At 41.4% G+C, this 26,994-nt stretch overlaps 1 protein-coding gene across 1 annotated transcript; it reads left to right on the plus strand.

Moving 5' to 3' along the window:
• ZBTB20 (zinc finger and BTB domain containing 20) lies at nucleotides 1-26,571 on the plus strand. The gene is made up of 3 exons (XM_009289668.2): nucleotides 1-184; nucleotides 19,655-21,262; nucleotides 25,821-26,571. The coding sequence occupies exons 2-3, from the start codon at nucleotides 19,675-19,677 to the stop codon at nucleotides 26,237-26,239; spliced, it is 2,007 nt and encodes a 668-aa protein (XP_009287943.1). The 5' UTR covers nucleotides 1-184; nucleotides 19,655-19,674; the 3' UTR covers nucleotides 26,240-26,571.
• The last annotated feature ends 423 nt before the right edge of the window (nucleotides 26,572-26,994 follow it).

Consider the following 26,994-nt stretch of genomic DNA (forward strand, 5'->3'; position numbering starts at 1 on the left):
AAACCCAAGACAGCTGAAAACCAGAAGGCGTCTGAGGAGAATGAGATTACTCAGACGGGTGCATGCAGCGCCAAGCCGGGCCTTCCCTGCCTGAACCTTGAAGCTGTTCCGTCTCTGAGCCCGGCCCTCATCCACTCACCACATTCACCAACAAACCTGCACGCACACACAGGGTCATCTGATTGTGAGTACACCAACACGCTGCTGGGTTGCGCCGCGGTTCTTGAAAACACGCTCCTTACTGTGGACCAGGTTTTCCAGTTGGATGCTCTTTCCATAATGGCATGAGCAGGACTTCCTCAGGGCTTACCTTTTCCCTTCTTTGGGAATTACCACTGAAACAGAGTGTTTTGTGTTAAGGTCGTGATAATGCCATCAGTCAGAGGAAGCTGAGAGCATGTTGTTGGGTCAGGTTGCTGCTTCTTACAAATTAAAAAGGGAAGACCCCTTAAGCATGTCTCTTTCCAACCAGAGCTGTAGTTATTCCTCTCCAGGTAGTCACATGCTTCTCGTTACCCAAGCATATCTACTGACTGGGGATTTTCAGCCTGTGCTGTATTGCAATGGGAGGAAACAAGTGTCTGGCTCTGACACCCAGGATTGTAAAGGATTTCCACAAAGAAAGGGGGCAGTGTTTTGTGGAGAGGATCAGTCTGTGACAGTCTGGAAAATCTTTGTAGACCTGTGTGGTTGTACCAGTTTAAGGCCCTTGTTTTGAGTGCATTCACTTTCAGATTACTCAGCATGGGTTAATTGGCCTTTTAAAAATGTTCTTTTCCATTTTGCCAAAAAATACAAAAATAAGGGAGGGAATGATTAAAACTGGATTTTGGAAAGTCAGAACTTACCCTGTCAGCTCTTCAAAACATTGTCATTTCACAGTGGTCCCTGCCTGGAAGTCTCTTGGGCAAGAATGTGCAGGGTGATGTGAACCTCATCATTCACTAGGTTTAGAATATGTAGTTTACCTCTTTTGAGGTGGTTTTAGGATGTTGTAAAATTTGCAAGGGGGGAAAAAAGGAGAAAGAAAGATGATGACACCAGGTTTCAAGAGCTCAGAAGCCAACCAGACTTTGCAAAGGCCTATAAAAAAAATCAGGATATGACAATAAAAAATCAGATTAAAAAGTATGTATATCCTTTTCTTTTTTTAATTTAAAAATCCTGCCTCAGGGCCAAGCTTGGAAGCAGCCAGGTTATAGGGATCATCACTATCAAAATCACTTTAGCTGCAATTCATTCCTGTTGGCTTCTGACTTTATTCATTATGAGCTTCTTCTAGAGATCTTGATTTTAATAGAGCTGGTAAACATTGGGGAGACTTTCCTAAATCTCACCTGGTGATCTGGGGAGAAGAAAGAGATGTGAAACAATTGAGCAGCAGGCAGCATGCAATTTAGTATATACAAGAATTCTCTTCAAATTGGAGATGTCAGGCTCTTTGTTAAAACTGGGGTACAGTTTTGTCTTGTAATGTTTTCTGAAAACAAAAAGCTTGTGAAAAGATGCAAAAAATGAGCAGAACAACAAGAAATAATAATCCTTATTTTCAAACAAAGAATCTCTTTATCCCATTCACAAAGATGAAAGAGTTCATTAGTAAATGGGATTTGAAACCTCACACTGATGTTTTTTGACAGTACAAATGGAAACCCATGAAAGCAACCTTAGGACAGAGGCCAGCAGGGATTGTAGGGAACTTGGAGAATGAACTCCTGCTTTTGCTTTCTGAGGTGGCCAAGTTCAGGGGTGAGGAATATTGGCAGAGGGCAGTAGGGGGAGGTGGAGCCGGCAGCTCTTCATGCTCTACCTGTTCTGTGGACAGTCTTTTAGACCCCAAAGTTTTAATGTCCCCAAATCACCTTCCATTCCTACTAAATTCACAATACCTATATGAATAAACTTCAAACCCAGGTTAGGTGCTCCTTTCACACTGAAATTGTTTTTTTCAGAAAAGAAGTTTAATAATAATTTCAGCATTAATATTGTCCTATCTCAGGAATTGTTGAAATTTAGTTCCCAAAATACAGTTAGAGTTCTGCAAAAATTCAAGAAATGGTAAGATGTCTTGTGGTGTTGATCTCTGTTAGTTGATTCCATGTGCTTTGAAACGAATGGAAAAACTCCCATTATTTATGATGGGTTATAACCTTTATCAGGCTGTATTTGTTCAAGGCAGTATGCATATAATTAGTGTTTGGCATGCCGTTGCAAAATAGCAATGCCAGTCTCTCACATGAACTAAAAATGAGGCATGATGAATATTTACTGCATGTTTACTATAGCTATCTCCCGTGTTATGTGGTGGGTTTTTTTTAATATTGCCTCAATCCTTAGTGCTGGACTACTTTCATTGACCCAAGAGATTAATACCTGTGGCTCCTGACATTTAAAAATAGCCTTCCCTGTCATTACAAACTCCTTCTCCTTACCTCTTGCCTCCCCTGCCTTTTGGACTGATTCTTTCCCCTCACCCTAGAATCCCTCCCTTTGTCCTTCTCTTCCCCTCCTCTCAGAGCTACATTGCCACATCTTTTTTCCTCTGAACTTTTGGACTTGTGGTGATGCTTTACTTCTTTGGGCCAGCACAACTTCCTGTCCTTCTCTCTACCTTCTAGACACTACAACATTGCTTCTCCTCCCTTGCCCAGACCAGCATACTGCCTCTACCCCCACAACTGGGCAGATTATATTTCATTTTCAAAGGACATTCTTCATTCTGGTAGGGAGTTTTCTAGCGGATGGTAAATAATTTAAAAATACTTAAAAACTAGGATTAGACAGGAAGTTTGAGAGGAATTTTCATTAAAAATATCAGTAACACCCAGAAAGAGTCAGCATGGTAGGCTATATCAATTCTTGGAAAAATGCACTGGTGTACAGATGGTTCCATAAGCCCTCATTCATGTATCTGGAAAAAAGACTTGGATTTTATGGGCCACCTATTCAAATCAGTTTGAAATCTTCACTGACCATTTTGCATGCACAGTCACTAGTGCTTGGCGGAAAACAACACCACATATTTATTATGAGAAATATTCAGAAGCCAATCTACTTCAAAAAATCAGGGTGCTTTTGGAATAATTCAGATCAAAATACTTTTTCCAAGCATAGGAAATAAAAACTCTATGATAGCCATCTGCTCCTCAGCTGTAAAAGGCAGAGGTGAAGAAAGCCTAAGCAATAGTCTGAATGCCAGTCTTACTGAAACGAGTACTTAGCAAAAAAACCTGGGTAAAGTCATATGTGACGCGCAACTTAATTTAGGGCTTAATTCTGTAGTGTAATACATTCTGCATGCTGTTTCTGGTGCCACTTATTCCCAATGAAATTGAATTACTTCTGACCCTTGTAGGACTGGGTCCTAGATTTCTGGATTTGAACATTATGATATATTTCCAGTGCAGATGAATCCTTGAAGCAAAATCCAGAACCTAGGATGTATTGTGTCCAGTTCCCATCTCTTTCAGTCTTGGGAAATGCTAGCTCACACAATGCAATTGGAGAAACAAGTTAGAGGAAAAGGTGCTTTCTGAAGTAAGCATTTTCATGTAGGGCTTGGCAGATAAAAAGCACCACTTTGAATTAATTTGGAATTAAGTCATAGAGTGAGCTGATAGAGCTCCAAATGAGTTATACCTCTAGCTACTCAGCTGTCACAAACAGATGTAGCTGCTTACCCAGAAGAAAGGTGTTTGTGCAAAAAGCTACAAGGACAAGCATGGAGGCACAGGTTCTGGAAAGGTTACAAAGAAGCAAAGGAAAGCATATGAGATTGTTGCTATTTGCAGTTTTCCACATACTTTCTTGCTTATGGATAGAGAATGCATGAAGTTGGTAGGGTCCTAGTTTGAAGGCTGAACTGCCTCAGGTAAAGCTTCTAAAGATTTCGCTGAGAGGGAAGGAAGTCATCAGGACTTGGCTGTATTTAAACTGATTTGGTCTGTATAGGCCACTTACTTCAGGAGCCCCTCAGAAAGCATCTATAACTATGTATGTTTTGCAAGTGCCAAGAGATAAGTTCATTTTGGCAGAAACTTTCACGAGTTCTCAGAGATACAATCAGACAAAAACTTCATTCAAGCTCTGATGTATGCATCTTAACAGATGTGTCCAAACTCAAAGGAATCCCACGGGAACAGTGCAACTGAATCTCTTTGTCTCTATTGATAGTTAAAAGAGTTATTCTTAGACATTGGATGGTCCATCTGTGAAGGAATTTGTTCCAGACAAGGGAAAAGCAACATCTTTGCAAAGAGTTTCCATGGGACTGAGAGGCAGGTTGGACAATCATTGGAAAAACTGCTGAAGCAATTTTTATGAATTTAGAGAACACAGAATTCTTGCAGAGACCTGAGATTCTGGTAGGGAATGAAAGTTGAGAAGGAAAGTGAGGCATGGATAATTTTTGAAAAAATCCATGAAACAATCATTGGCAAGATGTTGAGATGGGGGAGGACTTTCTAAAGTTATGTTTTAGCAAGGGACCGGGGAGTTTTTATGCATTATATAGAAGGCACTTTATAAACACTGTCAGTGATGGACCACGTCTGAACCCTTTGTCCATACATGCTCAAGTGACGTGGCTGACTTGGTCCAATTCCAGCATTTTTTAGCTTTCATGGGATGGGAACTTTGAGGCAGTCTGTTTTCTTTTTCTCCTTCTAAGTTCTGATTTTTGTAGCTTGATAGCCTTCCAGCATAATGGGGAAAGGCAGAGAGGAAACCTCACAAGGTTCCTGAACTCCACAGAGCTTTGAGAGTGGATGTGGAAACTCTGGGGTTTCACTTTCTTGAGCAGCTAGAGGCACCCACCATTCCCTTCCCATGAATCAAGAAGTTTGATTTGCCTGGGGCTAATATAGAGGCCAGATGGATCTGAAGATGGTTTGGCCTCATCTTTATGTTTTAGGTTTCCTGTGTTTCTCTTTGAGGTTCTGTGGCAGGAAGAGAACGGTTACATGCCCTTATGGTCTTCCCTCTGCCTCTGAAAATTTGTGGCTATGATTCCCTAGGAAGTGCTCTGGAGCTTTCAAATGATCTCCACTCTCAGAGGGGAGGAGGGGGGGCCCTCATTCTACCAGCTTCCTTGTTTTCAGAGGCAGGCAGTATGTCAATAGTAATTTCATTTGTATTTTTGATAATCTATGTATGGTATGTGTTAGCTAATGCTGAGTATTTTTAGGTTGTTTTTGGTGACCTAAGAAATGATGTATGTTTAGATATCTATTTTAGATGATATAATAATAATGGTACAGGCCTTCTCTGTAGCAAGCTAAACTGAAAGCAAGGACAGCCATAGTTGTCAAATACTGATGTTACGACACTTAACTATACTTCCGTCTTGCAGAACTTTTGAAGTTTTGTTTAGTAAATGCTTCTCTTTTTAACAGTTTTAAGTGGTTTCTATGTCCTGTAGGTTTATATTTCTGTTTGTAAGATTATCAAAGAAATATCAGCCAGGAATGACTTGTGCTTTCATAGAAGCAGACATATGTTGCTTGAATTGTGTAGAGACAGAAGTAAGTACAAGTACAGGTATGTAAAACCATAAGCTGAGCTCACCCTGCCTCTGTTGAAAAAGCCATCACAATACACCGAAGAATTGGCAGTGTAAAATGTTGTACTACTGATAGGAACTGGTCTCTATATTCCTAATCAGTACACTAAGTGAGTTTTGTCAGGTTGGTCTCTCGGGCTTTTCTTCTCATGAGAAATGACTAATAGCATATGGTACTTCAGTTATGAAGTCAGTGAGTGTGTTTTCAGAAGCAACTGTGTGACTTTGGAGCCTAAGTTTCACTGATGCATAAATCACATTTCTAACACATAGATGCTTTTGAAAATTTGTCTAATTATCCTAAATGTTGATTCTCTTATTTGATGACCCTGTAATACTGGCTTGATGCTAGGTTGTCAATTCTTGTGGTATTCAGTGCTTTTCTTACTGCTCTCCATTTAGAGAACTCTCAGTGATAACATGCATAATTTCAGCTTTGGTTTAAAACAGCTGTGCAAGTTTCTAGCTTTCATGGTTTCAGGGGAGAACCTGAAGATATGTCCCCGGTGTATCTATTCTTTCTAAGTACCAGGGAAAAGGATAAAAAGTCTTGTTGTTGTTTACAGTTCTGTAGCTTCCATTCTTAAGATTTTGAGGTGACTGAGTTGATAATACTGTGATATTTCTGTTTTTAAGTCATGCTGCAGCCACTGAGACATAGTGTAACTGTCCAGTAAGATATCTGCAGTCTGTTTCTGAGTTTATCTGTTCCTGTCTTCAGAGTCTGCCCCCCATAGATTTTTATTACCATTCTTTAAGTTGTGAGTCTTGTAGTAAATGCTTCCTTTATATATTGGATGAGTGTTTCAACTGCTTCACTCATGAAATGAGTGACTGATGAATACTATACAACTATCTATCACTGTTCAATGTATTAAGATGTTCTAGTACTCTTTTGTTGTTTGGGATTTTGTTTTTTCGTTTTTGTATGTGTTTTGTTTGGGTTTTTTAATAACAGTCTCCAGAACAGTGCTTTCCTCTTCTCCCCCTTGAGCTAGCTTACCTTCTTCCATCATCCTCCATTCTGAAAATTAAAGCAATAATGTCAATTCCACTGTAGAATTTTGCAACTTCTTTGATTACCTTTACTGCTTTCATAGATCAGTAGTCTAGCTAACCCACTGAGTCTACTACTTGCCTACTTAATCTATCAATCCACATCATCTACAGCACTTCTTAGGTACCAGTCATTGCCCTGTAAGCTTTCTCTGTCTGATGTGTTTAAATAATGTTTTATTACAGTATTTGTCTTTATACCTTTAGTGTTTTTTTCTTTAAATTTCCTCTTCACCCTACCTAATCTTTGTTTTACATCTAGCCTGCTACAGTTTATGCTCAGTTCTATTAGTGTCACTTAGGCATGATTTCCATGTTTGGAAGGATACATTTTCAGCTTTAATGAACTCTTATACCTTGTTATTTAACCATTGTAGCGTTTTCTGCTTCCTTATTTTTTTGTTGTTGTCCTTGGATATGCGTATGTACTCTAATAAAGCATTATTAAGGCCACCTCCCTGCTGATCTTATGGATTTTAATTCCTTATCTTTTCCTTTCAGACTCTTTCTGACTAACTTCCTCTTCTTTTTTTCCTTTTAATAGCTGTTCCTCCTAAAGTTGCACATACCAAAACTGCCACTTTATATGATCTGCTTGAAGGATGTCAAACATAATCACGCCAATCATTGTTATTTCATGTCTTAACCACGCATGCTACTGCTGTCATCTCCTCTGTCCTAGTCGGGTGAGAAGACTAAACCAAATGTACCATCTCCCTAATATGGTCTGCAGAGGGACACTTTATGTAGCAGAGTCAAACATAAAAGATTTTCCAGTGTTTGACAGGTGACTCTTACTTGAAGGAAACTAAAGCAGCTACATCCACATCTCCTTTTGTCCTACTGTGTGTTGTTAAAACCCTGCATAACTCAATGCTTACATCTCTCTTGGTTAGTCCTTTGCATGCTATAGGGAGACACCTTCCATGCTTTGAGAAACATTGACTGGTTTGTTGCAACTACGCAGCTCCAAAGTTACAGATGTAAAAATAGACTTGGTCACCTTCTGTTCCTTTCTCACCACTGTGATCTGTCTAGCATTGGAGCTTTTCACTCTTTTCATCTAAGCTTCCATAGTCACTTTCTCCTTTTTTCTTTTGTTTACCTGTGGTAGAGTAGCCATGTAATCTTTGTGCTGTGATCCCACTCAATAACTTTAGAACAAGGTAGGGCCAGAGCAGTATCCGAATGAGAGAAAACCAAAACAATTCTTGTATTGTTCTCGGCTGAACAAAGAGAGCTTTTTCAATCAAAACGTTTTTGAAGTGAAGCCTTAACGTGGTACTGGGAAAGAACATGAAACATAAAACCAAGGTACTGTTTAATACCACCTACTAATGTTTATAAAGTGTGCTAGGGGATGTTGTGGGGGAAAATCATTGTATTTCCACAAGAAATGTGGTGTTTGATCTACTCCATAGGTGAAAGTCAGTTGTAAGCCATCAGAGTGCCACTAAACTCCTTCATTTGCATCAGGGTATTTGCCTCACAGCCTGGTGCACAGCGGACCACAGCAATGTGTCTGGCTGGCACTGTGCGTTTGGGTTCCCGAGGATGCCAATTATTGTTTCTAGAGGGAATGCCATTGCGCCATCTTTTTATTTATGTTTTCTGTGACTGTTTTCATTGTCCATGGAGTCATTTACAAGGCTAAATTAACATGAGATCTAGTCTTATGTATCTACCACTCAGGAACTGGAATACAAAGAGAATTCAAGATCTCTAGTTAATCTGTCAGCACAAATAGCTCCTTGAGGAATTAACTGCGCCTATGAAAAAAGGATAAACAAATCCTAGAACCCCTACTCATCCCAGCTTTGTTGTGTTAAACACTGAAAGGATCTCTGCCCGGCTGGGATGCGCAATATATACTCTGTATCAATCTGTGACATGTGGTGAAATGCTGCTTCTTGAAAGCCCACAGGAGAGAAGTAGTATAAATTAAGAGTAATCTCACAACAGCTATTTTTGAGTTCTTAACCAGTGAAAATGTAAGTGTAGCAATATTGTGCATCTATTAAAAATCTTGAAAGGCTCTTTATAACTAGATGATAGGAGTGATAACGTGTAATTTATTGATGTTACACAGACAGAGAAAAAACCACAAAGTAGCAATTTTTGTGTGAAAAGGGGTATGATAGAGGAAATAAAAACAGAGCAAGGGACTTCTCCCCATAGCTTCAGGCCTGTGTGTGCAACCATGTCAACTTTAACAAAATACCTTGTGCTTTGATCCTATGCAGCGTTTCAAAACAGGGCATATTCCCGGTATTCAAAAGAAAAACTCCCAGATGCTTTCTCTAATGTCTTTGGCTGAGTAGAAGGTAAAATGTGCCTGAAGGCAGACCTGAGAAATAAGTCTCATGCACTGTATTAGTATCACCTGTTGGTGTCTGTATGCTTGTGTATACATGTAATTCCAGGGCCTTTTTCCTGGGGGCGGGGGGGAAGCATTGGAACTGACAATGTACATTTAATGCTACAGATCCATCTGATGATATCAAGCCACCCATGAATGCTGTGTTCTTGTTTATTGCCTTCATTTATTAGTTGAAAGCGTTCTGCCATACATTTCTCTTCCTATCAAAACTAAGTAGGTGATTTTGGAAATAAGTCGGCTCCCAGGGATTGCAGAGGTCTCACTGAGGACAGAAATTTTCCCTGTGGCCTTCAGCATCCTTGACATGAGCATGCGCTGTTTCCCACTGATATTTAAATCTGAATTATAAGCAGGCCTGAACACTCATCCCATAAACTCAAAATAAAGAAGCCACAGTCCAAAACAGTATGAATATCTGTCTCACGATATTTCTAAGTTGAAATATTCACCAAAGCACCCAGTTGTACTAGTTAACAATTAGCCTTTCACTAATAGATAAAAAAGATAAATGGAAAAAATAACCAAATAAAATCTAGCATTTTCATGTGATAGCTTTCCTCTACTCAGGGCTGAGACACAGCCACTGGAAGAGATAAAAGAATCCTTTTCCCAGCCCTGAGGACTGGCATTTACAGTTTTCCATCCATTCCTTGTTTCTCCCATCAACCAGTAGTTCTGTGACCAGAACAAAATCTCCTGCAGTGAAAGGCCTTTCTCTGGAAACATGGAGGGTATAAGCAGTGCACTTCCACGGGCAGCAGCTCTCCCACAAAAGTCAACCATTTCTGACTGCACCCTTTTCCTAACAGACTGCTACAAACACTCCCTGTAGAGGACTCTAGCTTGAATAGAAACCTTCTAAACAGGTAATTATCTTAAGAGGTTTTAATCTATATTTTCCTTTTAACCAAAGCCCACAGGCTTTCAGACTTACTGTGTTTAACCACACTCAAACTGATAAGCTTTTCCTCCTTGTCTTTCTGCCTGGGGGAAAAAACCTAACAATACAGGGCAAACGTGAAAGAGTTCATGGAATAGCAATTGTCTCTGCTGGAGATGTGTTTTAATATATTTGCACCTATTATCCTTCTAATTCATTTCTCCTCCAGACTCAGCTCCCACCTCCAACCCCAGCCCCTTCTCCTCCCTAAACAATGCTTCTGAGAGAGGATATAAGTTTATACAGTCCACCAGAGCGAGATGACCAGAAGCAATCCCTGTTCACTTTCCTTATGGGTATTCAGTCTGAAATACACTATTAGGATTTAAACAAAAGCCCATAAAGCAGGTGAAGATATTCTTAAAGACTACAGTAAGCTTTTAATCAGGACCATAGAATAGCAAAATAAATCACCTTGTTTGCCTACATTTGCCAAAAAGTTCATTCTTTTTTTCCCAAGAAGCATCCCCCTGTTCTTTGTTTGAGTGGGAAGTGTTCACACCGTAACTTCACCGGCATTGCTGGACTCTCTCCTCTTCCCTGTTCAGTGGCTCTCTTGCTGCAGGTCCACTAGTGCAGCATGCCCTCTGAGTATTGGCAGCTGGCACGAAGGAAAACTAGCAATGGATGCACCCAGATATTTAAAGAGCCAAACTGCCTTAAACTTGTAGCCAATTAAAACAGTTGGGCCATGCTGGGGCTTGGCAGGATCGTGCGTGAGCTCTCTGGGAACAAGCAAGCACGGATGAAACAGTTTTCATGTAGAACATGAAAATGTTCCCTGCTGAAGAAGGGTTGAGCACGGCCTCATTTCTCTTCCTAGGAAATGGTGCCATCATGTGGCCACGTTGTTTTCTCTGTTTCCAATTACAAGAAGGCAGTTGTACAAACAGTTTTCCCCCTTTACATTTTAAAAAAGAGCATTAAAATGCTACTTGGTGATCCTATCTTTTGCTAATGTAAATAGGTTACAGCTGGCCGGGGCACAGGAATTAACACCCTTGTAATGATATGGCCAGCCTGTTGAAATCTCTGTTAATGCAGCTGTGATGACAGCTTCAGTGGTTCTTGTGTTAACGTAGTATATGTTGCTTGGAGGTGTTGTAGATACCTACAGGAGAAGAATCCCCCATCAATGTAGTCCACGCCTATGCTAGGGGGATATGATGGCATGGCTGTAGCAGCAGAGGGCCTGCAGACAAGGGCTGAGAGAGGAACTGAGAGAAACAGAGTATGTGTATATGTGTGCCAGTGTTTACAGTGGACATATATTGGACTGGACCCCAAGTATGTGCCTGGGAATAGAAATGGCTTTTGAGTATACTCTCTTTACTCTAAAGTATCTTTGGAGTTCCTAAAATAGCAAGAATACAAACTGGAGTGAAAGTGGGAAAAGTAAATACCTTGGCTAAAAATGGAGTATTTCTTTAACTTAAAAATAGCTGAATGTGCTGTTAACACTTTGAAGCCCCTAGGCACCAGATTGCTATAAATTGGAGCTAGTTTTTACCTGGTGTTTTACAGTTGTAAACAGGATGCTCACCAAAAAGAGTATAAAGGAATCAAGGCACTGGAGTAGTGTGAGAGGAAAGCTTCATTTTTGTAAGTCCAGAGAACAAAATTTGAAGAGACCTATGGAGTTAATTCTTGATCTTTCTGTAGTGTTCTTTATCCGAGGAATGCAAAACAATTTGTTAAGATTAATTAAGGCTGGCAGTCCTTCTGCAGAATTGGGTGTGTGATGCTGTCCTTGTTCTACATGTGAAGCAAACTGAGGCACAGACATTGCCGCCTGCGGATTGTAGAGCAAACAGGATTAGTGCTGACGGACTCCTCCCGCAGTCTTTCAGGCAAAGCATAGGAAGGTGATTCAGTGCCTGCTCCCCAAGTGTGTCGGCTGAAATAGAGGCTTTTATGCTTGACATTGGGGTTTTATGCCCATTGGATATAGAAGATATATTTTATGTACAGAACACCTATGGTTTAGTCTTCAGTTTCATGTAAAATGGATATCTCATCATTAGGTAGATGCTAAAAAGGACAGGGCAATTAACTGAATAAATTGTCCATAGGAAATTTGCTGAACATTCTCTACTCCACAGAAAAAGGCTGTCTCCGGAACAAAGTTTAAGCAAACTCTTTCTTATTAGCCATCTACTCAATATGTTTGCTCCTTGGAGAATAAGGTTGTGTTTGTGTGTGCATGCATTTCTGTCTTTCAAATAAACGTAGTTATTAGGCTATGAAATTCAGAGAAGTTTAACAGCTTTCAGAACGCAGTGATTCTTTCTTCCATAGAGTATATTACTGACACATTAATAGATGTTGTGCTGGTAAAAATACAGTACTTCCTGTTAAATGTAGACTGCTACATATTTTGATTCTAACAACAATCTGGTAGGGTTAGGGCAATTCGTGTAGTGTCATCTGGTGTTTGTTTTGGATAGATATTATAGAAGGAGATACTGATTTTCAAGATGTTCAAGCAGATGATTGGGTGAAAACTCCAGCAAACCTTTAAAGCAACAGAAAGCAAGGGCTGCTCCTGGTCAGATCTCCTGCTGAGGATACAAATGTTCTTCTGTGTTCCTGAAACTCCATACAAGCTTTTCCTCTTGCAGGCCCCTGCTCAGAATGAGGCCAAATACTCAGGAGAATCAGTCTGAGCAGGATTGGCTAAAGCAGCTTCTCTAGCATCATTGAGATATACTGAGAAGTCAGCCACTACCAGGTTTTCAGGATTTGCATTCAAGTAACTTCCTTGAGTGGAAAAAATGTTGCTACACTAAATTTGGTCCCAGAGAGTTGGAACCTGATGCAGGACTAATTTTGTGTATGGAAACACTAGGTATGAATTTTTGCTGTTAATCCAGTTTTATTTTAGAGAAACTAACTTGAGAACAACAGAAAATAAAACTTCATCACTAGGGATAAATCAGGTCATTGGAGCTGAAGAAAGCACCCAGGGTGCTAAGTTTGGAACAGGAGACACTAATGTATGGAAATGAGAAAACTTCCTATGGAAATTGTGGGGCTATAGTAGCTTTCATATTTTGTGATGGAAATGCTGTATTTCCACTGAATTGTCATGTTTATGCAAGAGTTGAGATTTTCATTCCAAATTAAGGATTCTTTACTAAGACATGCCTTTCTTAAGGAAAATCTGTAGTTCTGTTTTGATAACAGGGCTTTGTTTGCTTGGTTTTATTTATGCTGTAATGTCTTTAAAGAGTATCATATATGAAGTGTCTCAGGCAACTCTTTCATTCACCTCATTCAGCTAGACTACTTTATCCACTTTAGGGCACTGGATAGAAGATGGAAGAAGATAAGAATGAGGAGAGTACATATAACCAGTGAGGGTGATTGGGAGACCCGAGTTTGTATTTTCTAGAAAAGATAGGTCTAAAGAAGAAAAGTGAGGCACCTTCCAATATGTGAGAGAGTGCTATAAAGAGGAAAGTGGTCAATAGTTCTCTGTGTCTGCTGGAGGAAAGGATGAGTAATTGGTTTCAAAGTTAGATACTAGGAGAACTTTCTTGCTATAAAGATAGTAGACAGTCTGTCTGGGGAGGGAGTGGAAATCCCCCACGTTGTTTTTTGCAAACATGTTAGACAAATTTCTGAAGAGATAGTGTAGGTAAATTGTTCCCACCACAAGGAAAAGGACTAGACTAGATGACTGTCTGAAGAACCTAACACATCCTTTTGATACAGCCAGGAGGCCGTGGTCATCCAAGACTTGGTGTGGAGACCAAGGATTAGAGATTTCCAAAACTACGCATGGTAGAGGAAGAGAGTAAGGAATCATAGAATCATAGAATAGTTTGGGTTGGAAGGGACCTCTAAAGGTCATCTAGTCCACCCCCCCTGCCGTGGGCAGGGACATCTTCAACTAGATCAGCTTGCTCAGAGCCCCGTCCAACCTGACCTTGAATGTTTCCAGGGATGGGGCATCCACCACCTCTCTGGGCAACCTGGGCCAGTGTTTCACCACCCTCAGCGTAAAAAATTTCTTCCTTATATCTAGTCTAAATCTGCCCCCCTTTAGTTTAAAGCCATTCCCCCTTGTCCTGTCGCAACAGGCCCTGCTAAAGAGTCTGCCGCCATCTTTTTTATAAACCCCCTTTAAGTACTGATAGGCTGCAATAAGGTCTCCCCAAGTAGTTGATAGTGCTTGTCTCCAGCAGCAGCAGGTTACTTAGGTTTGTGGCGCTCCCAGGAGCTAGTAGCTGGATTACAGATGCACAGAGAAACAGCTCCAGAAGCAGAAAGAAAGCCTGCCAATCCTAACTGCTACATCTTTGTCTTAGCCCAGGGTGTTCTCCCACCTAAGGAGGCACTTGTCATTTTGATGATAAGAATATAAAGATACTATATTCTATACGAGATATAACGCCTCCAACTTTCCTACTGTCTCTCAAAGTGTGTGTTCTCAGTGCGAGGCCTGAGAAGCTTGTCAGGAAGACAAACTAGGCAACGATATCAAGCTAGTTCTAGTTAATCTTGTCTAAGTAGCAGTGAGATGGGTTGCCGATTTTCTAAATGCTACTGCAGAAAATTGAGGCAAAAACTCAATCTATATCTGTTTTAGCAATCCTACCAATTCTCAAGGATATAAGATGATTATTCTCTTTGCCCCATAAGTATGAAAGCAAGACAGAGCCTTTGGGGTTCACTCTGCTAGTTATTCCTGTGAAAGACCACACAGTAAGTTTCCAAAAAGAGCTTGGATTCCAGCATCCTAGGCAGTTTTGCTTCAGGTGAAGGCTATGCACTGAGCTACTGCTGAGTTACAGTAGCTGTGGTAGTTTCATCATCACTGTGTTTCTAGAAACGGTAGTCATTACTGTGCAATGAGCTTTGAGATACTGTGATTTTAAAGGACACTAGAGAAAATCAAATTCTGTGATATCTTTCAGTTATAAGCATTACAGCTTTAAGCACTGGGTTTGCAGAAAGGGACATCTAGTGGCTGTACAAAAAAACCCTTACTAAATACGTTTTAAAATGTACAACGTAGCCATTTGTGTGTGGCTACAATCTTCAGTATTCCATACATCTTTGTAGCTCTACTACATCATGTGTTTGCTGGGATCATTTTTTGTGGTTTTGGCAAACAAAAAAATCACCTTTGCAAGCCATACCTTTCTAGCTTTATGTAGGTCTATGTATGGTAGCTTTGGCAGATAGAAAACTGCCTTCAAGCCATGCTTGATGTACCTCATTGCTACACTTCCACATTTTCTATAGCATCTTCCAAGAGTCCACTGCCTGCTGTTTCCTTCTGCCATTGCCTTCCCCTTTGGTACTGTACTTGGAGAGGTTGTCATTGTTATTGTCATGGTAAAATCTACTTTCTTTTGAATGCCCATAGCATAAAAGTCAGCGGGAGGGGTGGATGAGATTCAGGGAAACACTAATCTAAGCACTCAGTCATGTATTACACAACAAAAGTTTTTTCCTTTCCCATCCACGTTGTGCTCCTTCTTACTAGTTGAGGATGAATTCCATGCATGTTTCTGTGAATAGCCTGACAGTTTAATCGGTACATTTGCATATGGGCAAACGGAGCTTTTTTCAAAGTTGCACAGTAATATGTTTCACCTTTATGCCATGCCAGCTTCAAATTGCATCCCAGGAGGATTGCAAATGTGTGTAATCTGTGCAGTTCTCTGGGCTTTTTTTCTTTTCTTTTTTTCTGCTTTTTTCTGCTTTTTTTTTTGAACTGGCAAACGCCTATTCATTGCCCATCTGGGTGAGAATGGCCTTTGCATTTTCACACCCATTCTTTCCTATATGGTTTGTGAATACCCCTCCAATCAGAACTTGCTTCACAGAAAGGAGACAAAACCATTTTACAGGAGTTTCTCAGAATAAGTCCATTGGGATCTCTACATCATGTTTACTGGACAAAAAAAAGGGGGGAGGGCACTTAACAAAGGCCACTTGAATTTCACAGAAAGGTTCCCACTGTCTCGAGTTTAAAAGAGTGGCAGGCCTGAGAAGAGCCTGAGACAGCAGTCTTTTTCCTGAGCCAGGCATTCTGTGCAGTGACGAGTAGGTGAGTGTGCGCGTGTGTAGCTGGGTCTTGTGAAGAGCTGACACACTTTCTGGCTTGTCCAAGGCTCTAGTAGTCTTTGTCAGAATGTGGCATTTACTTTAGAATCAAACCTGCCTTGGCAAGTCCACCTTTTATGGGGAGCATCGCCTTTGAACTTTCAGCTTAGAACAGCATACAGTAAGGGACAACCACAAAACTTGGATCTGGACACAGTTTCCTGCAGAGAGGGAGAGTAGCTGCATGGGACAGTGGGTTTTGCTACAGACCAATCTCTGGAATTTCTTAAAGCTGCTCTTTTATACTGCTGTGGTTTGTGTAGTAGCATCTCTGACACTACTGCAAATTATTTGGTTGCCTGTACTTTGGATAGGTATGGTTTTCAGTGTTGAACGTCAAGGAAGGTGGCCTAGAATAAACATCCTCAAAATCTGTATTAGTTTTTTTTTACCATTTGTTACGTGTCTCTTACACCAACCCCTCTTGTTTTATCCTTAAGGAGTGAATTTCAGTTGTTTCTCAGTTGAAGAAGTGGTAGATGTTCCAATTTCATTTGAAGAAGTAAAGAAATGAGGAGAGGATTTTTTTAAGGGAAAACTATTATACCAATAGCAACCAAAATGTACTCCATGCCTTTTATGAAGTGACTCAATTGACTTTCAGACCAGTTCCTACACCTCAAGGTGCATCCTAGATCATTTCCTATAGGAGAGCTATTCACATCACTCTCATAAATGCATACAAACCTCTTTTCTTTAGCCTTGATTAACCCCAGCTGGCTGTTTTCATCAAGTTAGCTAATGACCAAATACATTGTGGCTACACAACTCTTGCTTCCCACAGCCAGGACCTGAGAAAGGCTGCTGAAACTTACAGATTAACCTTGCCCTTCCTCCTTTCTGTACATGGTTTGTGGATAAGTGGCAGAATTCACTTTCCCAAGAAGTCATCCAGTCTCGTGGTGCATATCACACCTTTCTGGAAAGCAGTTGTCCTGAGGATGCATTTTTCAGAGTTCCACTCACAAAATTCATTTTACCTGCGAAGGTGCATAGGGACAAAGTAGACTTCTTTGCACCTGCTCAAGTCAAGAGACCTATCCCTAGCATCTCTGGTATGTGTGAAATATTCCACCTTGTGCATGTGCAAGGCAAGAGTTTTAGTTTATTGAGTTAGACTGCTGCATATTTCTTCTTACTATCAAATACCTCATTTGACAAAGCAGAACATAAACTAGAGGTCATTCCGTTTTCCAGAAGCACATCTTAATGACATGTTTTTGTGAAAAGGGAGCCCTAGGGTCAAACCAAGTAGTGATTGATACTTACTGATGGAAAGATTTCTAGCATACTGATAGGCAACCACTCAAAGGGAGATGCAGATAAATGGGTAGCCATGCAATCGCTTGCCATGGCCTACAGTAGGTCTTGAAAAGAGGTGTCATCTATTTATCATTAATTTTCCACCCTTCTGTTTCCCCACCAGTACAAAGCTTTTACCAAGTTCTCTTCCTTTCAGATCAAGGATTCTGACTTTTTATGTAAATACATTTTGAATCCTCGTGTGATCTGACATGTTGGGAAGGGAAACATCTGGAACTGCCCTGGAGGCCTCTGGAGAATGGCTCTATCTGGAAGGAGGAGGGAATATATCTCTTCTGTACATTATTTTGTGTAATAATAGTTGCAGTGCCCTTGAAGGAAAGTTTCCCAGTTTCTAAGATGTTTTTCCAGGCCTGTGATCAGTCTCATCTGAGGAGGAAACTCAGGTTTCCCGGCAGAGCTTATGAACAAGACAGATGTAATTCACAACCTCCATGATACTGTTAGTGGTTTCCTCCTTGTTTCTGCTAACCCCCCAGTGCTCTAATCTCACATGGAAATTAGTACCCTTCTGATACTGGCTGGTTTACATCTGTTAACATCAGACTTCTTCAGACAGCTTGGCTCCATCAAGATTTCCGGTTCCTGACCTTTGTGCTTCCCTTTTATCGTTCAGCTACTTCGGAGAATTAAAATAACCACCTGTGTCCAAGGTGGTTTTTCTTTGAACCACCAGAATAGACGGTGCTTAAGATGTCAGGAGTGGATAAATGAGAACGAAAAGGCAGAGCAGGGAGGATGCCGCATTTTCCTGCAAATTGCAGTAAGTAGTGTTCTACTGCCCGTGTATGAGATGTAAAAGCATCCTTCGGGCTAGAGCAGAGGGACATTGTTGGGCTAAAAGGCATGTATATGAAACTGCTTTCAGTGCCATTTATTTGCTCCGTATAATTCTATTGAAACAGACAGTGACAATAAGCTAGTTGAATTTACTTATGCTTTTCTACCAAATTTCACTTTTGGATTCTCATGCATTAACAAGTAATTGTGGCAAGAGGGGTTGTGGCTTTGGTAGGAATATTCAAGACAAAATGCCTGTAATACTGGTGGTGATTTTGCATTACTTTTCTCTGCATACTTTTCTGGGAACCAAGGTGATGCATGTACTGCAAATGCTAAGAGAAATAAATTATTAATAATGTTTTATTTGTTTACCACTCAAAGGGCAGTTGGTTCTTCATAGTTAAAGGGTGAAACCGTAGTTTCTGCCCATCAAAATCTAAGTAGATGAAAAATGAGTAAAGAACAGGAAAGGAAACGAAAAAGCATTACAACCAAAGCAAGCAAGATGGAGATAGGGAAAAGTGGATCAAGAGATTAAGAAGTTACTTTTTAGCTGCTTGTAGAAGTTAATTTTGAAGGATATGTTGGCTCTGTACCCGAATTGGTTAGGTGCTTTTCTAAACTGTTCTCTATTTAGATTATTCAGCCAAACTAAGACAAAGTCTTCCTTAGAGTAAATGTCTGTAATTTTCCAGTTTCTGTCAAGTAAATAACAGGAGGAGAACATTTGTTTTTATATGATGGCATTCTGGTGCCAGTCAGAACTTGGGATATGCTAAAAATGAAGGGGACAGCTCATGTTAACTTTTTGCTTTGGGTTCTTACAGAGGACTGTTTGTCACTATTGGGTAGCAAATGTTCTAAACCACAACCCCAGACGAAACTGTGCGTGGGATTTTAGGAACGTTTACAGCCTGAATCTTGAACCAGATTTGGATTTTACAAAGTGACTGCCAGTTTTTTTGTTACAAGTAACTGTACTGTAAAACACAGGATCCAAATTCCTTAAAATACCAATCTAGATAGAAATCACATTTTCATATAGACTCTTTGCGTTAACAACTTGGTGTAAAGGGTCATTAAAGTAAGTATCTGATCTTTTCTGGCATGGGTCCACATCTGAACAGCCTAAAATCCAGTTTTAATCCATGTGCTCAGTGTTTACAATTGGCTGGCTCTAGGCTTTTTAAAGCCAGATAAACTGATAGGAAGTCCAAGGCCCAGGAATGTGGTTGGAATTTAGGCCCAGCTGCACCTGTCTTTGTCTGCTTTTGTCCAAAAATTCAGGACTTGAGCTTCTGCAAATGAGTAGCGAAGTTTAGTTCTAGCCTTACAGAGATGATGTCTTCTTATCAGTGCCTTTGTATGTGATTTTTACAGTATAATCTGTTTTGTTACCCAGTGGGCAGTCACCTTCACCAATGCCCTGACTGTGGCTCTGCAAAGGACAAGACTCAATCTGGGGTTTTTTTTGTCACCTGCTTTGCTACAGGTAACATCAGTTGCAAGGGGATGACAGAGCGCATTCATAGCATCAACCTTCACAACTTCAGCAATTCTGTGCTCGAGACTCTCAACGAGCAGCGCAACCGTGGCCACTTCTGTGACGTGACGGTCCGCATCCACGGGAGCATGCTACGTGCCCACCGTTGTGTGCTGGCGGCTGGCAGCCCCTTCTTCCAGGACAAGCTGCTGCTGGGCTACAGCGACATCGAGATCCCCTCAGTGGTGTCAGTCCAGTCTGTGCAAAAGCTCATTGACTTCATGTACAGCGGAGTGCTGCGGGTCTCACAGTCGGAGGCCCTCCAAATCCTCACAGCTGCCAGCATCCTGCAGATCAAGACTGTGATTGATGAGTGCACAAGGATTGTCTCACAAAATGTGGGAGAGGTCTACCCGGTGATTCAGGATTCTGGCCAGGAGACACCCAGGGGAACACCTGAATCAGGCACCTCGGGGCAGAGCACCGACACAGAGTCTGGCTACCTGCAGAGCCATTCGCAGCACAGTGTGGACAGGATCTATTCAGCCCTCTATGCCTGTTCCATGCAAAATGGCAGTGGGGAGCGCTCCTTTTACAGTGGAGCTGTGGTCAGCCACCATGAAACAGCCCTGGGGCTCCCCAGGGACCATCACATGGAAGACCCCAGCTGGATCACCCGGATCCACGAACGGTCGCAACAGATGGAGCGGTACCTCTCCACCACTCCAGAGACCACACACTGCCGCAAGCAACCACGTCCTGTCCGAATTCAAACCCTGATGGGCAACATCCATATTAAGCAGGAGATGGAGGATGACTATGACTACTATGGCCAACAGAGGGTGCAGATCCTTGAGCGCAATGAATCTGAGGAATGCACTGAGGACACTGACCAAGCAGAAGGCACTGAGAGTGAGCCCAAAGGGGAGAGTTTTGACTCAGGAGTCAGTTCCTCCATTGGCACTGAGCCCGATTCCATGGAGCAGCAGTTTATGGCTGGTCTGGGCCGGGATGGGCAGCAAGAATCTTCTCAAGCAGATCAAAATGACGTCCCTGCTGATGGCACTCAGCCGCAGCAGCAGCAGCAGCATGTAGATGCCAACTCTTCCTCGCCAGAGAGAAGCAATGACGTTGAAATGGACAGCAAAGTGCTCACAGTCAATAACAGCACCGAAAAGGGGGCTTTGCAGCCTTCTGTCAACACAACTGTTGCCCAACCATTGCCAACCACACAGATCTACTTACGCCAGACAGAAACCCTCACCAGCAATCTGAGGATGCCACTGACTCTGACCAGCAACACTCAGGTCATTGGCACAGCTGGCAACACCTACCTGCCTGCCCTTTTCACCACACAGTCTGCTGGCAGTGGCCCTAAGCCTTTTCTCTTCAGCCTGCCCCAGCCTTTAGCTGGCCAACAGACACAGTTTGTGACAGTGTCCCAGCCTGGCCTGTCAACCTTTACTGCCCAGCTGCCAGCCCCACAGCCCTTGGCCCCATCTGCAGGCCACAGCACAGCAGGTGGGCAAGGCGAAAAAAAGCCTTATGAGTGCACTCTCTGTAACAAGACTTTCACCGCCAAACAGAACTACGTCAAGCACATGTTTGTACACACAGGTAAGAGTACGTCCTTTTGGCTTATACACGAAGCCAGAGAAAGTCATTGACAAACATGGACTGATTCCGATTCCCAACCTGCCAGCTCCCAACACAAGCAGGAGGGAGAGGTTATCCAGGGAGCTGGTATCACTGAACACTTTCCAAGCTTACTGCATTGAAGATGAGCCCCTGCAGAAACATATAGGTCCCTTATAGGGGCCTAACTGTGCATGGTGCAGAAACAAGCTCATTTTATTGGAGTAAAATGTGTCCTGCACCCATCCAAGGAAACGGAAAGCATTTTTTGTCCCCTGCAAGCTGGCCAGGCAACATTAAGTAGGAGTGGCATGAGGAAAATTTAGTAAGTCATTAAAGAAAAACTGTATCTAGTAAGAAAGGGCATCCCCCTGTAAGTTTTACAGCTATCAGGGTTTAAGCTCAAGTGGTGATGACTGGCAGGAGTTTAGGGCAAGTTCATTCCTGTTGGAGTAGCAGCAGTAGGTCCAGGCCTGGGTGTTACACACATTGCCACGTATTTTCTAAATCTCACATATTCCTATAAGAAAGTAAATTTGGAGTTTTTTAAGGAAGTTTTCCTGTACTTCACTGAAGCTGATTGCTGTAATCCCCTGTCTCTTGGTAAGTCAGATGTTTCACTAGCTGTGAGTACAGAAACATAGGGCTCAATGAGAAAAATTTAAAATAATATATGTAGAACACAACATCAACACCCTTTTTGTTTAAAAATGCAACTGCTTTAGTATATGGTCTTTTGAGACGATACAGGTAACCATATTTACTACTGAGCCAAAACTGCCTTTTCTAGCTTTGTCAAGTTACGAGACTTGAAAGCAAGGAGATATATGTATCTTACATGGAGAAGCTATCCTGGGTTCAGGACTAAATTTTGCTTGCTTTAGCCCTTGGTTCATTCCGACGTTGGAAAGAAATTCTAGTTTAGAGAAAGAGTAAATATTTCTCTCACCAAGCAGTGGTTTTGTTAACGTCAGATCTCAAAATAAATGCTGGGTTTGTGATACATGGAGTAGAACCTGGAGCAATTGCCCAGGGTATGGGAGGAATGTAAGTCGTGCCTCCCCATTGTATCTAATAGATTTCACTTCCATGTGTGTATGTAAACTTTTAACTTCTATTTACCAATAATTATCACTTAAATGAAAAATTCCTCTAGACATCTAAGGCAGTCATGTACATGTAGATATACAAAAAGGTCAACTTCTCAGGACTGGTACAATATGTATGATTGCAAGGATCAAGAATCCTGAATCCCAAGATGACCCTTTGTGTTTGTTTATGTTCTTCATCTTTCTGTTGTGGATGAGTAGCTAAAATACTATGTAGATAGTGTTGTGTTATTCAGAAAAACATCCCCTTCAGAACACAGTCAAATGTATCTGCCTGCATCCTTGTTCTAAAAGCTAGAAAGGCTTTTTCACAAATAACTTCACTGAGATTAGGTGCTTTATTGCACCCACCCCCAACTATGCACTTCATTTGGTATTTGGAGTCAGATAAAGAACAATATTGGAAGACCTGACCTAAAATATTCCTAGCTACTACACATAAAGTCAACCAAGGAAATTGATAGGCATCTCCAATCTTGAATTAATATTTTATTTGTGTGGGTCTGAGAATGCCCAAAATAATGAACTGTGGTGGCAAGGAGAGATGTGGGTAGATAAATGATTTCAAAGTTCATTTAGGAACAAACTGGTTCCTGGAGTGTCTGGGAGAATAATTGCACCTTAACCAACAGAGGGCAGGGCTTCAGAAGACCCTTCTGAAAGTAACCTTTATATGTACAGCCTCAGAGAAAGCATGTCTGCTACCTTGTCTAGTGCTGGACAGGATCATTATGAAAACTGAGAGGAGACAGCTGTTCCCACTGTCAGGGTGACTTTCCTCAGCCCTGTTAAAAGAAGCCAGGCAAAGTGGCTCTGGAAAAGATCCACGGGAAAAGGGAAAGATTTGGGAGATGCAAATGTTTGGATTAGTCTTGCTGTTTGGAGGGCTCACAAGAGAAGCCATGGAGGAGTCTAATCATAAACCAGAATTCAACAACCTGAAGGCCTCCCAATCTCTGTATGTTTTTATGCTTCCAAAAACTACACTCTGATATAGCTTTCCATGCAATGGAAACCTACCTCCCTTTCTTCTTTCATGTGGACACAAAGATACTAGAGGTGGATATTTTTCCGTGTTCCCTGCAGACTGGCTTTAATGTATCCCACAATGTTGTTCTCCAAGACATGAAATGTTGTGGAAATACAGTACTAGAATGCATGCAGTGTCCGTGCACCTTATAAGCCATCATTGCCTTCTCCTACATATCGCGCTGTGATTAATATTCGATAACTGTCCCACATTGCTGTCTAAAACCAGCCAAATATGAAATAAAGAACCAAAAGGAGGAACATGCACATTTAATTCACCGAGCAAAGTTTTCTCTGACTTCAGGATGAAGAATTGTGGGAATAAAGAACCTACAGTGCTCACTTAGGAAGCACATACATTTGCATACAAAAAAGAAAACCTAAAAAGTTTTGAGATTCTTAGGAGAGAAGAAATCCCAGGAAGGTTTTGAAGCTAAGATTAGAAAGCCAGAATCCAGTGTATCTTAGAAACATGTGCAGGCAAAAATTAGGGTGTTTTTATAGCATCGTCTTAACAGGGTCTAGAGCAGAGGAGACCGACTTATTATAAACTCTGGGATGTATATTGCCTAAGGCAAAAATGAGCATTGTAAATATAATCAGTCTCTTGTAAGTTAATCAGACATTATTATAACTGACACACTGTCATTTTCCACGTAATACATGTCAAGCATATTGGCCTGTCTACACTCAACACACTACTATGTTCAGCAAAGCCAGCAGGAAAGTGAGGACTTAATGTGTTTTGACCAAGTGTCTTTCACCAAGTAGGGACAAACTCATCACTGGTGCAAGGAAGAGCAGCATGTGGATTTCATTCACAGATGTCACCGTCATATGTGCAAACTGAAATAAAAAGAAACACAGTCTCAGGGGAGATAAAAAAGTAGGTCCTTCCCATCCAATCCATATTAGTTATCTCCTCTTAAAATTGAATATAAGTAGCGTATTGTAATCTCACTATACAAAGCGTAAATGATATATTACCACAGGCGTGAGATGGTCGCTGAAGATTGACTCTTCAGGATTTAAAACAGTGCCAGACAGATTGTAAAAAGGAGGAAGCAGGATGTCTGTGGGAAAAAAAAAAAGGATCTCTGCTAGAGGGGAAATTGCAGAATGACCAAAGGAAAATAATTTTTCAGTCAGTGAAACAGAGGAGCATTTTGATTGTTACGGACTTATGGTATCATCTCTCTCCCTGACAGCTTTGGGGATGATGGATTACCACACCTGAAATATACCACAAGTGATTCCAAAAATAAATTAAAAAGCAGCTTTTGATGGGACATTCAGGGTGTTGGGTATTGTCTACATTATCAATACAGCAACATACCATGAAAATGTTGCCTGATACCATAAAACATGAGGCCGTGGCATTGACTCTCAGAAGAACTCTGAGCATGAGGAGGAATTAAGAGTAGTCTGGACAAACCAATCGTATGTGCTCAGCTAAATATTTTTTTCAGTTCATCCTTGTAGTCACTGGTTTGTCTGGATATGATCAAAGTTCGCTTATACGGGTTGCCAGAATCAGTTTTACAACAGCCCTGGGCGCACAAGGCAATATGGTAGATGACATATGTATTTTATATCTCTGGTTCACCTGATAAGGTGTTTTATTTAATTGGCAGTCAAATCATTTAAATTTCATGTCTGTTACACTGGAAGTTTATCTCTTAGGTTGCCCTTTGCATGGTACTGACTGGCCTCGGCAATTCTGTATACTGAGGTTCCCTTTTCAGTTACTCTTACCCATGCTTCAGCTATGAGATTTGACCAGAAAAAGGGGCAACAAATGTAAACCTCTTATAAAGCATTGGATTCCTTTGGCCATCTCTGGCATTTCTCTTCTGAGAAATTTAAAGCAATTTGACAAAAATGAGTGTGTTACAGGCCAGCTATCTAGTAATCACTAGCTTTGTCCATGCTTTTATTGCATACAGGTAGGGAGATGGAGGCAATGAAAGGTAAAGTAACTTGACTATGACCTGTCTAGAAATAAGCGCAAGGAGCAAGACAGGAGCACAGGCAGGAGACGCTGTGCCGTCGAAGCTGGGGATAGACACCAGGACCTTTTAACTCTAGTCCTGTCTTTGTCAGTGCCCACTGTGTGAACTTGAAGAAATCACCTGAGCTCCTTTTTACTGTATGTGGATTGGGAGTACCTACAGCCCCCTTTGTAAAGCGTTTTGAAACCTCTGGTTGCAAAAAATGTTGTGCATCAAAACACGCTTATTAACAGAATTACTCTTTCTTAGCCAGAGCACCTCTCCAAAGACCCCCGTGAGACTTACCATTAGTTTATTGCAGAGAGTCGTACCGAGCTGGTTTAATTTTATTATCTTTTTTTTGTCTGTTTTTCTTTCTTTCTCTCTCTCTGTCTCGTGGGTAATGGGCAGGTGAGAAACCCCACCAATGCAGCATCTGTTGGCGCTCCTTCTCTTTAAAGGATTACCTAATCAAACACATGGTGACGCACACTGGCGTGAGGGCGTACCAGTGCAGTATCTGCAACAAGCGCTTCACCCAGAAGAGCTCCCTTAATGTGCATATGCGCCTCCACCGCGGGGAGAAGTCCTACGAGTGCTACATCTGCAAGAAGAAGTTCTCCCACAAGACCCTGCTGGAGAGGCATGTGGCTCTGCACAGCGCCACCAACGGCACGCCTGGAGCCACCGGCACCGGCGCGAGGGCTGTCCCTGCCGGGGTGGTGGCCTGCACGGAGGGGACCACGTACGTCTGCTCTGTCTGTCCAGCTAAGTTTGACCAAATCGAGCATTTCAACGACCACATGAGGATGCATGTGTCAGACGGATAAGTAGAATCTCTCTCTCTCTCTTTGTTATGAACAAAAAAATAGAAACAACAAAAAAAGCTATGGCACTAGAATTTAAGAAATGATTTTTGTTTCATTTTTACCTTTATTTTCCTCCTTTTTTTGGGTTTGTTTCGTTTTGTTGTTTTTGTACTACATGAAGAACTGTTTTTTGCCTGCTGGTACATTACATTTCCGGAGGCTGGGTGAATAATAATTTTCCCAACCTCCTTCGGATGGTGGCCTTAAGGCCAGGTAGTGCTTCATGAGCTCCACTGGTTGGATCTCTAGCTACTGGCCTCTAAATACAACCCTTCTTTACTACAAAAAACAAACAAAAAAAAAACCCACAAAAAAAAATCAAAAAACAGACAGAAAAAATAAAAAACAAAAAAAAATTTCTTTTTTCTCACTTGTGAAGAGCACTACAAAAAAAAAGAAAACAAAATATATTACAAATCTACAAGGCCTACTGTCGTTATAAGTACACCGCTCGCAGTGTTTCAATGGACATAATTCACAATGCTGACCGCTTTTGGACTTCACAGTATCCAGTTAGAACTGTGGAATATTTTACTTCTGGTTGAGCAGCAACCAGAGGAAACAAGGCCCTGCTGGTTTCCACCACGTGTCTGCTTTCTCACACACACACGCATCCGCAAACACACGAAAGGGCTGAGGGGAGTGCAAGGCAGTGTGGCTTGGATAATGTGGAGTCCCTGCAGGGTGAGGAAAAAGAATCAGAAGTTCCTCACCTG

This window comes from Aptenodytes forsteri, unplaced genomic scaffold (assembly GCF_000699145.1).
Source record: "Aptenodytes forsteri isolate BGI_AS27 unplaced genomic scaffold, ASM69914v1 Scaffold61, whole genome shotgun sequence".
NCBI lineage: Eukaryota > Metazoa > Chordata > Aves > Sphenisciformes > Spheniscidae > Aptenodytes > Aptenodytes forsteri.